The sequence below is a fragment of the Heloderma suspectum genome, chromosome 4 (genome assembly GCF_057233095.1).
Source record: "Heloderma suspectum isolate Gila_16-S chromosome 4, 16-S_ref, whole genome shotgun sequence".
NCBI classification, from domain to species: Eukaryota; Metazoa; Chordata; class Lepidosauria; order Squamata; family Helodermatidae; genus Heloderma; species Heloderma suspectum.
The window spans coordinates 306,244,062-306,259,104 of NC_139461.1; the positions used below are offsets into that span (position 1 = coordinate 306,244,062).

Sequence of the window (15,043 nt, forward strand, 5' to 3'; positions counted from 1 at the left end):
ACCAAAACATTTCACACCAAAGAAAGAGGCAAACATTGTCCTCTTTGCTGGTAAGCAAAGAGTGAAGCTAGATGTGGGCATAGAGAGACAAGCAACTGTCAGTCAGCACAGCTTTCCCCAGATATGTCCCCTCCATCTGGCGGTAATTTGGTTAGCCACAATACTTTTTTATGAATTGGATTAATAAAAAAATGCTTTGTGGGCAAGAGTGCCTTATAAAGGCAATCAGTCAATCAATAATAAAGAAGAGGGCCTTTCCCAGCATGGGCTGCTTAGGAAGTTCACAAGGCCACCTTGGTGGCTGCTTGACTTACTTGTCAAAACTGGTAGTCATCTTGCTACTTCTCAATAATGCTGCCTGAGCTATTAATTGCTTTCAGTTGTAATTGCTAATACAATGCTAGATAAGCTTCTCCAGTGCTGTTTGGAGATCAGCGTGTAAGTCCGATAAGTAACTTCCTCTGTTTTGGAAGCTTTTCCTCCCGAGAAATTCCCCTTCCCTGCAATCTTGCACATTGCACAGTGTCTAGTACATTTTAGACGTTTTAACAAGTTTGAGATGATGACAACTAGCAATACTAAGAGATTCAGGTACTTACGGCTGTTGGGCGCTAGGTTCCTTACTGATCTTGCTGATATAATTGGCAGGGACGTAGCCCACGTCTGGATCTCCAGAGAGCCGCCTTGCTAAGACGTACCCTCCCTCTTCTCTGAGGACGCAAAGCTTGTCCCCTCTGGTGACGCTCAGCTCGTCCGCACTCCTGGCTGTGAAGTCGTACAGCACGCCAAAGAGGGAGAGAGTGGGCTCCGTAGGGTCGGGTTCCAGTGTGGGATGTAATGAACCCAGCTCCGGCTCCCAGAACTCCAGGGAGCGGTTATTTGGACTGCCGTTGGGCAGACACTTGTTCCAGAAGGTATTGAGGAAAGTCAAGTGTTTCCTAATGAAGTGGTCCATCTCTTACGTTCGTCGTTGTTGAGAATTTCCTAAGCAGGACTCAGTTTTGCTATTCCAAAGGGCCTCTCGAAGAAAAGAAGAAAGCTGCCATAGCCCTCACAGCTGTTCTTTTCATCTGTTTTGTTAATGTGCAGTGCTGTCAACACACACGCACACCTCTCCCCCAAATCCACAGAGTGATACGAGATTCTGTCTCAGTCCTGAGGTACCTGACTGGGCGAGCTGGCTGCTGGGAACTCCCAAGTTCCAAAAGTGAGACTTGACAATCAGGTGCAACTAGTTTGCCGCAGGCTGAATGCATAGGTTCAGGCCTGCCAACACTTCTGTCTAGGCTGCCACAGCTGAGCATGCTTAATTGCCAGATCTGCTCATGTTCTGAGCTGCGCCCAAATTAGCACTCATTTCCACACTGTTGCTTTGAAAGTGTGAATTCACTTCTCTTTCACATGGTGCCAGTTGCTTCATTTACAATCCATTTAAAATGCACGTATTAAAAAGCAGTATTCGGGGGCAAATGGTGGGGTTCTGCTTAAAGCATAAAACTTTTCCAAAATCTGGGAAATAGGGTGGGGGAAGATGTACAGGATCTGTGGTATTTTTACAAATTCTACCTGCTCTGATTTTCATCAACGCGACCGACTTCTATGTACAATATTATACCCTGGCTGAAGCGCCATTATCCAGCGCCTTGGGCACCAGCTTCACTTCTCCCATGCATTCCTTGTGTGGGGGACGCAGGGGAGGAGCGAAGGGGACTGAGTTGGCTTGGGTTTTTTCTGCCTTGGCCTTCCCTAGCTGGGGAAAGCCCAGGCCAAGCAAAGCAATCCCCTTCACTCCTGGCTTTGGTGTGGACGGTCTTTCCCCAACTAGAAGCCCCCCTGTCAAAATTGGGAGGGCTGGCACCTCGCTTAGTAAGGGGAAATCCCTTCTGTTATCTCCAATCACCAATCAGATATAACAGCGGGGAGTCTCTTCCAACTTGCCTCCCCAAGCCACACTAGCCTCCGGGGGGAGAAGGCCCATGAAGGGAGCCCAAACCTCCATGGGTCAGATGGGAAAACTCCAGAAGCCAGATTAGCCCCCCAGAACAGAGGCTCCGGATCCCTGCTCTATGTGCAACCCTGACAGTAGCCCAGAGGAAAGCTGTGATCAGTTGAGGCTGGTGGCTCTGATGTCAGTGGGGCGGTGAATCCGCTCTGGGTTTCAGTCAGAACCAGCCAGAACTCTAAGGGAGCTCCCCAAGGTACAACTGAATGAACCCCAGAGCAGATTTACCACCCCAATGACACGGAGCCACCAGGCTCCACTGAATGTGATAGAGAAATTTGCCTGAGGTTCACACAGACACAAACACAAGTCCTAATTTGTTAAAAATAGTTTTATTTTGAACAATGTAGAAACCCAGACTTTAAAGCTTTCATCGCCTTCCACCACCCCCAGGCCTGGCAGCGCAACTTTGGGTTCTGATCAAGGTTTCTGACGGGGAGTGTGGGGTGGGGAATGAATGAGGTGCTGCATTAGTAAGTCAAACAAGTTACATGCATAGGCTTTTCAGTTCGAAACAATGGCACAAGGAAACATCCCCCCCGCACACACACAAAGAATGTTGTGCGTAACAACAAATAATTATGTGCAAACAGAGTACATGATATCTCAGTGTCTTGGCCCATGTTGCCCTTGGGAGAAAGAGGAGAAAGTTCCCACTGTTTGTCTAGCACTGACACACTCCGCTTGCTTCCCAACAGGAAGTGACTGCAGAATACATGGGGCAGCATTGGGACAACAGGAAGTACATAGGAAGCGGCCTTATACTGAGTCAGATCCTTGGTCCATCTACTGTCAACACGAACTGGCAGCAGCTCTCCAGGGTTTCAGGCAGAATTCTTTCCAGCCCTACCTGTCAATGATGGGGATTGAATTTGGGACCTTCTGCATGCAAAGCGGGTGCTCTACCACTGAGCCACGATTCATGGTTGTATGAAGGAGGCTCCCAGATTCCAGTCCTCCTTGCCATCTCTCAGGTGATAGTTTTTTCCTATCATTTGTAGCTGGCGTCTACCTCCACAGCACCCCCTACACTCAGTGTTTCCAGATGTGCAAGAATTTCTGTACATGTACGAGAATCAAGGACCACTCTACAAGGCCCTTGTTTGCAAATCTCTGAGCATCCAGGGTTGCTCAGGGAAACACTAGTTTGGAAAACATGGCAGCACAGCCTTCCCCAACGTGGTGCCCTGCAGATACTTTGGACATCAACGTTCATCAGCTTCAGCCAGCATGGACTTTGATCAGGAATCCTGGGAGTTGTAGTCCAAAACATCTGGAAGGCACCAGGTTAGGGAAGGCTCTGCTACTGTGGGTACAGTTCCTCATGTGGCCAAACAGTTTCAGGCAAGAGCATGAGTGGGAGAGTAAGCTGGAACATAGGGTTTTGCCCCCTAGTTTACTGCAGCTGTTGCTTCAGCCAGGGCTAAATGAGAGTTCTCGTCATGTATCTTCACTCTTCCAGTAGCCGGGTGCATCCCCCTGCCCCGCCAAATCACCATAAATCCAGCCTCAATCAAGGCAGGAGGACAACACAGAACACCATGGAATGCACTGGGTTTGCAACAATATTGTCTGGACTCTCCATAAAAAGTGAGTGAACGAAAGATGGCAATTCCTGACTAAACTGCTAGTTTGGAAGCAACTGAGGATTCCAAATTGATAATCTGGCAACACTGCCTACAACTGGCAAAATATCCACCTTGTCTAAGGGTAGAGTGGAGCCTAACTGGCTGAGAAATTCCATCTCCCCCTCCCCTTTTGGTTTCAGCAGACAGATCACCACCCATGCGTGGCTCCTCTTTAACCCTGTTCCTCACTAACAATTCCGCATAAAAGGCAAGAGAAGAAAACCCATTCAGTGACTGGGTTCGCACAACACACTAACCCACACTCAGTAGCTGATTGTAGGTTGTTGCTGAACCGTGGGTTGTTTGTTGAGCTGTGGGTTAGCATGTTGTCTGAACCCAGGACATTTTCTGCACGGTGGCTAGTTAACAGTGTGGCTTATTTTTCTCAAACAAGCCACCTTGAGAATCCATGGTTTCTTGTTGACTTGTTCAGGGTGGTTAACAAGCCACCCTGTGGAAAATGTCCTGGGTTCAGACAACATGCTAAGCCATGTTTCAACAACAACCCACGCTTAGCCCCTCAGTGTGGGTTAGCGTGTTGTGTGAACAGCCGCAGTTGTAGATACTCATAACTCTTGAATTGCAGGGGAGGTACATCATAGGAAAATGTAAGGTACGTGAGAAAGGACAAATAGATAATCAGCAAACCCAAGGCTTTTACTACCTAGTCTTGGGATCCCCTTATCTCAAGAGTCAAAGGCAGCCTGTACCCAAGAAGAATTACATGGGCCATTATTAACTAGCATGGGACATTGTGTAGCACCACTGTTTTTATTTTATTTTTTTAAGAGCACCTCAAAATAGAAAGAGCACCATAAATCTGATTCAAAACCTGGGTGTGCATTCCTAGCTTAAGCTGTTGAACTGAACTTGTAGATGCAATAAATACAGAGGATATGTTGCATTGGCTGGAGCCTCAGATACGGGCACATGGAATTATCTCTGGGCCAACGTAGAATGCACATCCTACCTCTGAAGTACCACCTATGCTACAAACATCAACCAGTGCCCTGGTTATGGCTTCTCTCCAACTGCCATGGAAACTAGTTTTTAAATGGTGCTTAGAGAAACCTACAAGGTTCTCCCTTGTAGAACTACAGCTCCCAGGTTCCTTGCCGTAAACTGCAACAGCTCATTAGTTTAACTCCTTAGTGTAATTCTAGCTTTCGTATGTGTTGGCACAGGAGTTTCCCATACACACAAACCAGCTGTTAGCGCTGTAAGGAAGAAGGCAGCTTGCTCCTGCAGAACTGGGAACAATTTAGCAGGAAAAAATATCTCTCCCTGCCTCTGGGTGCTTTACACTCTGGCCTCCTAAATCATGTCCCATCTGCAGGAGGCCAGGGCAGGTTGAGATTGGTTGGTCACAGCATAGCATGGAGGGAGGTTGGACGCAAACTGGATGTACATCCAAGAACCACCTACTGAGATGCTTCTTTAATTGGAACCTGGTTTATTATCCAGTGGTTTGCTCTGACATGTCTTGTGTTGTCCGTGCATCGTTGTATTAAAAGCTGCCGAGAATCAAGATGATTGGAAACGTCTCTCACAGAAACAGCAGAAGCAGCTGGAGGAACACAGCCCCAAGGAGAAGCAAGCTCACTGTCAGCACGACGCAGCAGCGAGTGGTTCCACCCAGCCAGGTGTTTAGTTCAAAAGGTTCCTGTAGCTCCAGAATTACTGATGAGGCGCAGTGGCCTAAGGGAAAGTTCGGTCAACCTCTGTTTCCGGCTGTGTTTTTCAACTCGGGCAATTGCGCACCAGGCATGAAGGGCTGTTTCCAACAAATCTCTCCCTTCTTGTTGCATACCGTAGCCACAGGCTGACTCTTACAGCCTGTCAAAGTTTCCCTTGATTCGATTGCTCAGTGGTTTGGAAGTTTTCATAGACACAGCAGATGTTGGCTTTGCCTGGGGCTCAGGTGGGCCTTTGGCTTCTGAAAATAGTGTCTGCAAAAAGGGCCATTGGGCCAGGATGGCTTGCAAAAGGGGAAGAAGAACTATCTGAAGGGGGAATTTCTTCTGAAGCAACATCCACCATTCTTAGCCAAGCGCTACGGATGAGAGGCGCTGTGCTGAGAGCTCAGGGCAGATTGCTACCGAAAACAAGACAGTTCCTTGATGAGGCAAGGGGTAGGCTAGGACTAGGAGTCTGAGAGGTTTGTGGTCTATCAGCACAGTGAGCGAGGGGTTCTGAGAAGCAGAGTTGCCCTGGGGAGGCGTGTCCAGGATTGGATGGAGCCCGGATGGTGATGCCGACAGTAATGGGCTCCCTTGAAGTAATACAGCTTTTTCTTGGGGAAAACAGCAAGTGCAGCCTGCTGACAATTGCTTGAAAAAGCCTGGGGAGGAGGAAACAGAGAACATGTGCATTACAAACAGAAGTAGGGAAGTTCTTTCCAGACCAGTGGTGCAAAGCACCCTGAAGTGAAATATGGAAAAATATTGCAGTATGGAAAAATTAAAATTGAGCATGTTCTGGCTGCACCAAAGCCCACAACTAGAAATGTTGTGGTGGGGAAGGCCTAAGGGCATGCTAGGGACCCCAGTACAAGACTTACATCTGTCTAAGATTTCAGTGAAATTGGAAACGTTCCAATATATTAACTAATGTTAATGAAACAACATTTTATTAAGTTATGCCAACCTTCCCTAACCTGGTGTCCTCCAGATGTGTTGGACTATAACTTCTAGCATGGCTGGCTGGGGGATACTGGGAGTTGTAGTCCAACACATCTGGAGAGCACCAGGCTGGGGAAGGCTGACTTGCTTGGTCCCTGAGTGCTTGTCAGTCATGCCAGTGCCGTGCTTCTCATTGGCCAGAACGTTGGGAGGCAGGGATCAGGTCTACGTCTTGCTGAGCGATTGGCTACATCCTGTTCTGTTTGTATCTCTGTAATTAAAAGAGCAGGCAATTTTTCTCTTTCTTTCAGAAAAGCTGAAAATGCAGGGAAAGGAGCTTGCACACAAGAGTCCTGCTGGATCAGGGCAAAAGTCCACCTGGTCCAGCATTCTGCTTCCCAGTATGGCCAACCAGATGCCCCCAGGAAGGCTACAAGTGGGGCATGAAGGCAAGAGCCCTCTGCCAAACAATATTCAGAGGCTTCTAAAGCTTCTGAACTGGGAGATTTCATATCGCCATCGTGATATGTAGCCACTGATAGACCTATGCTCCTTGAATTTGTCCGATCCCAGCTTTAAAGCCATCTAATCTAAGTTGGTTGCCATCACCATAAAACCACAGCATGTTCCATACATGAATCACGTGTCGTAATTGAATACTCTGTGTTACGTTGCATCTGTTTTCACCCACAAAGACTCTCTGTGGCTCCCCCTCTGGCCTTCCAGGGGGGTGTTTCCACCTGCGATTTACTCTGAGCTGGCTGTGTGTTGAGGTCATTAGGGATAGATGATGCCGTGGCCATCCAGCAGCCACCCCGGAGCTTATTGCGGAAAAACCGGATTTCCTGAGACTGCTTATAGTCCGATGCTTTTCCTCAAGTTGGGTTCTCCCCAGCATAGTTGCTGTTTCCCCCAACCCCAACATTGACCTTGGGTATGCTAGCCCTGCCCAGGGGTGTGCCTTTCACTGTGACCCTGGTCAAGGGTCATTTCCTCCCATTGTGCCGAATGGTGCTTGCCCTCTAAATGCCCACGGAACTTACAGAGAAGCCCCTCCACTGACAAGACACAGCGCGATCTCAAGGCTCCAATTCTCCTTTGTTTGGTTTATTGCATTAGGAAGAAACTACTTCCACCCTTCGTTATAGAGATCCTGCGGGCTAAAATGGGGGCTGGTTCCCATCTTTGTGTTTACTGCTCTCTTTCCTAGCACAAGCATATGTGTGTCTACTCGGAAGTAACTCCCATTGTGCTCAATGAGGCTTGCTCCTGAAATGCAGGTGCATCTGGACTTTCATGGGAAAGGAGAAGCGGGGGGGGGGGAGAGGGGGAAGCCTCTCCTATAGGTTGAACAGCCCCTGCCGGTCTGATGACGTTCACTCCAACCCCCACCCCCACCAGGAATTACGTTCTGTGAAGTGATTTTTACTGGTCCAGAGAATCTGCTGGTGGAGCCCTGCTCGCAGCAAAGCCAATTCCTTTTTAAAATATCTGGTATGCCTCCATTAGCTTCTCCTTCCATTGTCATGGAAACATGGCCCTGGATAAGGCCGGGGGCAGGGGGAAGGCAGAATGCAGGCTTGCTACAGTAGAGGCTGCTCCTGAACCCACATGCCCCTGGCCCGCCCTTTCGGTGCGGATTGTCCTCTCACATTAGCACCACGTAGGACAGGTCATCTCTTGCTCCATTTTGCTCCAGTCTTCTGCTGCCGGCCGAATTTGGCCACGGTGCTTCTCTGCTGCTTTCTCAGCTGACCTTCCAAGCCACTGACCTGAGAGCAAAGGCAACAAAGGGGCGCATTCATCCACCAGCACTGCATTCCACGGCGGGATGCAATGGAACAGGCTTCCCCAACCCGGTGCCCTCCAGAAGTGTTAAGACTGCACCTCCAATGGCCCTGCTCGCTGGGAATGATGGGAGTTGCAGTCTTACACATCTGCAGGACACCGGTTTGGGAAGGCTGTAAAAGAGGCACACTGATCAACACCAGTCTGGCCTGGCCCAAGGTATATTGCCGCCTGATGCGAGGTGGGCTGCTACTGCTGCCCACCCGCCCGCGCTCCCTTGCTCCCTCGGTCGGCTGCCCCCTCACTTGCTCCCTTCCTTCCCACTGCAGCTGCTGCCATCCCCACCCCACACGAGGGCTCCCCTCGCCCTGCCCAGACCAGCCACGCCTGCCTTGGCGGCTGGCAAAGGACACACGGGTGAGCCACCCTCTCGCGGGCCAGGTGGGAGCGGGGCTCGGCTGGAGCCAGGCCTGGGGCTGCCCTTCTGTGGAACTCGTGCTGTGCCTCCATTTCTGTTGCGGGGTGTGTGTGTGACCTCTCACAGGAGCCCTGCGGCTGGGGCACAAGGCGAGAGTGGCCGGGCAGGCGGGAGCAAGCCACTGCTCCGAAGTGGCAGGGAGGCAGCAGTGGGCCCTCCTGGCGGGGGCGGGTGGGGGAAGAGTGGTGCAATTCACCGTTCTTCCTGCTCCGCCCCGATGTGGGTGCATGACCCCGCGTAATGGTAGCACCAGCCCTGACACCAGTGGAATACAGAGGGCTCCTTCACACGGAGCTTTTATCCTGCGATTGAGATCGCTCCTTCCCGGACGTTTGCTGGCTCTTTACATGATGTCTCCTGCACTAAATGCCCTTTGTTCTGTTTTTAAATAGATCGCAGATCATGAGCTATCAAATTACCCCGTTGTGTTCCGCTTCAGTTTCCTCCGTGAAAAGAGGAAAAGCGGCAAGAAGAGGAGCGAGATCAATGAAAGATAATGGAAGACTCAGATACGGGGAGAAGGAGGGGGGAAGGGGAGGGGGAAAAGGAAGCACGTGAAAAAGGGAGTCGTTGTGATCCTGCCTTTAAAATGGAAGCAGAAAGCCCCACTTTAAATGCAGGATTTTAGGCTGGTGTAGAGATGCCCAGAGTGTCAGTAAGGATGCAGACAAAATGGAAAAGTTTCCAGGCCAAACTTAGACGTGATGATGGCAGCGGGATGTGATAGGTATGACTAGACAGCTCTGTTAATTTTGTTCTCCTTGAGATGGTTGGATTTCCAAGCTTCAGCTCATTCTGTCCTGTTTCCACATAAGTTTATGAGTTGTTGTTTTTTAAGTCAGCCTTGAAATTCACATTTTTGTGTGCATTTTTTCAACATATATTATGGATTGATGGATTTGATTTATACTTTGCCTTTCTCCCAAAAAATGGCAGTCAAGGTGGCTTACACAATTAAAATGGAGTAAAATAATATAAATAAATAAATACGCGGAGGGGGGAATTAAGAATTAAAAACAGCACAACCCCAATAGACCAGCTTACAGGCCAAAGGCCATCTTTGCAAAAGGACAGCAGAGAGAGAGCGTACCTAGCCTCCCTTGGGTGGGAGTTCCACAGCCTGGGAGCAGCCACCAAAAAGGCCCTCTCTTGGGTTGCCACCAAACTTGCCTCTGAAGGCAGAAGTCTTGAAAGAAGGGCAAAATATGCCCCTTTCTGTGTGTGTGTTTTCAAGTACGTTCCCATCGATGCAATGCAAATTTGTTCACACTTTTCTCTGGTGCATGCATTTTGTGCACACTTTCTACTAATATGCACGTTTTTGGTGTGCATTTTTTCCCAACAAACTGCAATGCTAAGCTTGGAGAAGTGTGGATTTTGGCATGCAACTCTTGTTCGGCTCACATATTGGCTCAGGAGCTGTGAATTTGATAAATCTGTATAAAAATCTTGAACAAATGTTTCACCTATCCCTACTGATTGTGGGTGGGGTGGGGGTTTAAAGAGCAAAAGGATCATTCTAGAGAGGGGAGCTGACGTCCCCCTGTGCCTAGCATAGCTTGAACACCTGTGCCCTATTCTCCCAGCTGAGATCAGGTTCCAGTGTTGGAGTTTGGCTGAGAAAAGTGCCTGGGGTGGGGATTATAAAAACCAGACCTCCACATCTTGCTTTCTACCTGTTTGAGGTAGATTCAGTTTTAAATGAACAGGCCTCTTGCCATCACACCTATTTTGATCCTCAGGGAAGAGCTCGGTGGAAGAATTCAATGCTGAAGACATCCTTCCTCAATTTGGTGCCCTCCAGCTGTGCTGGACTACAACTCCCATCATTCCCAGCCAGCATGGCATGTCCAGACACAACGTCTACCTGTTTCCGAAGAGAGGAGATGTTTTTTTCAAGTTCGTTCACTAAAGTCTCAAGATCCTCTTCTGGGGAGTAGTTCTGAGGTGGTCCCTCCATCCTGTAAGAAGTGGTAAAATAAAGAGTGAAGCAGGACTCCACTTGAAGGGTCTTACCAGGTGTGGGGTATCTCCTGCTACAAGCAACTTGAAAGAATGCAGCGACAGTGCAGAATGATTTTGAACATCCATTGCAGGATGATCCAGACTAGGGATGTATGAAAGTCACTTACCTTTTTGCGGATGTGATTCGCGGTGGGGGGGGAGGCGCTCCGTCCCTCCCCCCAGAATCCTGCCTGGCCGGCTCTGCTCTGTGGCGGCTCCGCGGAGCAGCCGGCCAGGGCCGTCCGCAGCCGGAGTTCTGACCGCGGACGGGCTGCCGCGGATGCAAATGGTGGCCGCTGTAGCGGCCGCCATTTGCGTCCAGCCAGGCTGCCGTGATAGGCTACGTAAGTATTTACGTAGTCTATCACGGCAGGCCCCTCCCAAAAAACAGCGTATGCAAATAGTGGCGGCTACGGCGGCCGCCATTTGCGTTCCCTAATTTTCGCCGTTTTATCTTACGTAAATATTTATGTAGGCTATTACAGCGAGAAAAAAAAGGGGAACGCAAATAGCACCCACTACACTATTTGCGTTCCCCTTTTTTTTTTGCCGTAATAGCCTACGTAAATATTTACGTAGGATAAAATGGCGAAAAATAGGGAACGCAAATGGCGGCCGCCGTAGCCGCCACCATTTGCGTACGTGTTGTTGTTGTTGTTTTTTGCTTGCTGTGATAGGCTACGTAAATACTTACGTAGCCTATCACGGCCTCCGCAGGGACGCAAAAGGCGTCCCTGCATTAGCCATGATAGGCTTCGTAAGTATTTACGTAGCCTATCACGGCTATGATTAGGAAGCAAACGGCGGCCGCAGGGCGGCCGCCATTCACAAGTCAGCACGGACAGCAGCAGGTAAGTGCTCCATTTTGCATGCCTTTTGTGGATTGGGGGCTCTATTCTACATGCCTTTCATGGGTTGGGGGGGTGGGGGCTTTGTTCTGCCACGGATTTCGGGGGGCTGAATGCACTGGCATTCGGCCTCACCGAGATCCATGGCGGAATTCTCCACCATCCCTAATCCAGACATCTTTTCCCCAGAGTACATAAGAAGCTACACATTGCTTTGCTGGATAGTCCAAAGTACAAGATCTAAAAACAAAAGGTGAATATTTCAAAAGATTTTGGAGTGGTAATAGCAAAGATAAAAGAATAAAACACCATGTTAAAACAATTAAAACATTTGAAAAGAAACAAGTTCTGATAAGACTGAATTTAATAAACCCTGGCTGGTCACTCAAGGAAGGCTTCCTGAAGTGACAATGTCTTCAGAAGGTGCTGGAAGCAACACAGTGTTGGCGCCTGCCTGACCTCTGAAGGCAGGGAGTTCCACAGGAAGGGGGCCACCATGCTGAAGGCTCTATTCCTGGTGGACTCCAGTCAGGCCATGGGGCCATGTGGAACCACCAGGAGCAGGCCCTCTGATGACCTCAGTGACCGGGCAGGTTGGTAAGGGAGAAGGCGCTCTCTCAGGTATCCTGGTCCCAAGTTGTTTAGAGCTTTGTACACTAGTACTAATACCCTAGACCTGGCCCGGTAGTGAATATCTACTTACTTTGCCAATGATTTGCATGCGATTTGGCATGGAATTATTGGAGTGGGGTGCGACGCCACCTTTTGATCCAGTAACGAGAAAAAGAGGATTGATAAAGGCACCGCACCTTGGGTCTCCAGGCTTGTCTTTGGAGGGGTTTTCTTCTGGGTAGCTGAAGCCAGAAGACCGCTTGCTTCGGAACTGTTGCGAGAGAGCCCTAAACTGACCCCTTGTCCTGCAGTCTGTGGGGAAAGGAAGGAGCAGTTTCAGGGCAAGGGTGGGGTTTAAAAGGTTCAGAAATGCACACCCCCATGTTTATCATATTAACCCTCCATGTTCTGCCTTCCCTGAATGGTGGGAGAAATAGGGCAGCACTTATAGGGTGCATTTCATATCAAAGAGAATAGTCTGCACTTTTGGCTTATTGTCTCGCTCAAATAATCTCTTGACAATTGTCCAAGTTGAACAAGTACAAGATGGAGAGGAGTACAGAAGCAAGCACATAATCAGGCAGTGCTAGGGCTTTTCTACTTGAGGCCTTAACCTCCACCTTTACTGAGGCTTCTGCTTCCTGGATTCTTTGAAGAATTAAGATCAACTCCTTTACACGTGTTTTTTCCCAGGGTTTTTCTTTCTCTGACTTTCTATATGATCCATTACACAACCACTATGTGGCAGTGTAGTATAGCAAAATTGTGCAAATACATGAGCATTACATAACATCATTCAGAAAAAAATACCAGACTTTCCTCATTAGGAAAAAACACACGCAATAATGGTTGCAAAACATGTGAGAGGCCCTGGAGGAGGATGACGTGTAAAAGACGTGTAAGAGACCCACAAAGTACTGTGAGGAAACGTGCGCACAATAAAAGCGTCCTGTAGAAAGGCTCCTAGTCACAACACAACGTCAGTCCCCTGCTGCATTCCTAAGCCAGTTCCCTGCCAGCCAAATCTGAACCACTCTCCTTGCACACACATTACTCTGCAGCCATCCATGAGTAATGGCAGCTTTATGGCCCTTTCTCTATTACAACATGTCCTCAGACCGGGCATATTGCAGCAGAAAATGGGTATAGGGAGAAGGAGTGCTTAACCCTTCCCCTGCCAGCCAGCCCCCCCCCCCAAATTCTCCTTACTTCCCCCTCCAACCAGTGTGCCAGACTTGCAAAAAAAGCTGTGGAGGGCGGGGGAAGCGGGCAGGGGAAAAGTTAAGTATCTTTCAGCCTGTCCCTTCTCCAATGCAAACTCCTCCCAGTACCCAAAGGATGCTGTGCAATGGAGAAGAGGTCACCTGGGCCTTTGTTAAACATGGCTGAAATTTTACACAGAGTTTCACCCTCAGACAAAACTAGCTTCAAACCCTACCCCGAGAGGCAGCCGTGATCCATATTACAGAGACTTGTCCCTCATCAATGACAGTATCATACCAACAGCTAAAAGGAGAACCACTTTGTATAACAGGATAGTATGAGGGCAACAGGCTGCAAGAGAGGAAGATAAGGGAGGAAGCTGTTCCCCCAAACCCTGCTAAAAGACTGCTTCATTTTTTCCTCTTCCTTCCACATCCCTTTTTCCTTGGGTGTCATGTCCTTTTAGACTGTAATCCTGCAGAATTTTAGATTGTAATCCTGCAGAATTTCCTTGTGTGTTCCTCCTTTTTTTGTGTGTTCCTCTTTTTAGATTGTAATCCTGCAGAACAGGGCTTGTCTTGGTTAACTGACTGTTTGTAAGCTGCTCCAGGAAACTTTTTGGCTGAGGAGCAGCATAAAAACATATAACAAAAAATACTTTAAATAAATAAACAAACAGCATGTCATAAGAACACAAGAAGAGCCCTGCTGGATCAGACCCAGGGTCCATCTAGTCCAGCATTCTGTTCACACAGTGGCCAACCAGCTGCCCATGGGAAACCCACAAGTAGGACACGAGTGCAACAGCACCCTCCCACCCATGTTCCCCAGCAAGTGATGTACATAGGCATACTGCCTCTGGCACTGGAGGTGGCATAGAGCCATCAGGTCTAGTAGCCATTGATAGACTTCTCCTCCAGGAATTTGTCTAACCACTTTTTAAAGCCATCCAAATTGGTGGCCATCATCACCATCCCCCTGCCCCTAATATATGCAGCTGTGGGCAGGAACTGCTATTTTAAAAATCTTTGGAGAGGGCTTAGAAAACTTAAGACACTTTATTTATAAATAAGTAATAGCACAATAATTCTCCCAGTTGTTCAACAACATTGAACAGTCGGTCCCAAGGTCCCCCCAAACCCTTATATCGCATGAAGGTAGGTCCTAACAGCCAGTAAATCAACTGGACAGGTAGGGTGCTTCCAGATGGAGGGCTCCTAGCACTACCAAAGAGAAGGCATTGAGCAGCAATTCTATCCCTTTTTTCCTTAACGGATTTTCTACAGTAAGAAAAAAGCTGGCACAACTGGTGGGAAAACATGGGAAGGTTATGAGTGAAAGACAATGAGCTTTTCTACAGGAGGCTGTTAATTCACTGTATCTACTTTCGGTTTCATTGCAGAATTGAGATCAAAGCACTACATGAAGAGCATTTCCTTTCCTACTTTTCCACTACATAGCCTCTAGGTGGCACTGTGGTATAGCAGAATAGCGCAAATACACAAGAGAAGATAGTGCTTTCTTTTGCTCTCACAATTAAATGCTGCATTTTCCCTGCTTTAAAAAAACTCACCCAAAGTGCTGGTTAGACAGAGAAGTGAAACTGGAGGGCTGCAACATCAACTAAAGAACATGTAAACAACCATGAGTAGGGAATGACGAGCGCATGATAAATGCCTCATGTAGGAAAGCCCAACATCGTCTGTTAATGAGCCAGGGTGATGACACAATAAAAACCTCATCTGGAAGCACACCACTTCCCTTAGCAAGTGTAGTTCTCAAAGCACAACACTACAGGATTATGCACATGCTATGTTACATGGGTAGCTTGTAGCTTATCCTATATTGGGGTGGGGGTT

The 15,043-nt window shown here is 48.5% G+C and overlaps 2 protein-coding genes across 2 annotated transcripts in view; both read right to left on the minus strand.

Annotated features, from left to right (window-relative positions):
* The window catches only part of SRMS (src-related kinase lacking C-terminal regulatory tyrosine and N-terminal myristylation sites), a 33,611-nt gene extending 32,656 nt beyond the window's left edge, over positions 1–955 (minus strand). The window contains exon 1 of the mRNA XM_084848418.1: positions 600–955. Within this exon, the coding sequence (XP_084704544.1) occupies positions 600–955 (356 nt within the window). The remainder of the gene's footprint in view (positions 1–599) is intronic.
* Positions 956–2,321: 1,366 nt separating this feature from the next.
* LOC146348967 (peroxidasin homolog) overlaps positions 2,322–15,043 on the minus strand; it is an 81,013-nt gene continuing 68,291 nt past the window's right edge. The window contains exons 20-23 of the mRNA XM_084854391.1: positions 12,179–12,293; positions 10,385–10,478; positions 7,904–8,023; positions 2,322–5,971 (exon numbers count right to left, since the gene is read on the minus strand). Of these exons, the coding sequence (XP_084710517.1) occupies positions 7,925–8,023; positions 10,385–10,478; positions 12,179–12,293 (308 nt within the window). The 3' untranslated portion in view covers positions 2,322–5,971; positions 7,904–7,924. The remainder of the gene's footprint in view (positions 5,972–7,903; positions 8,024–10,384; positions 10,479–12,178; positions 12,294–15,043) is intronic.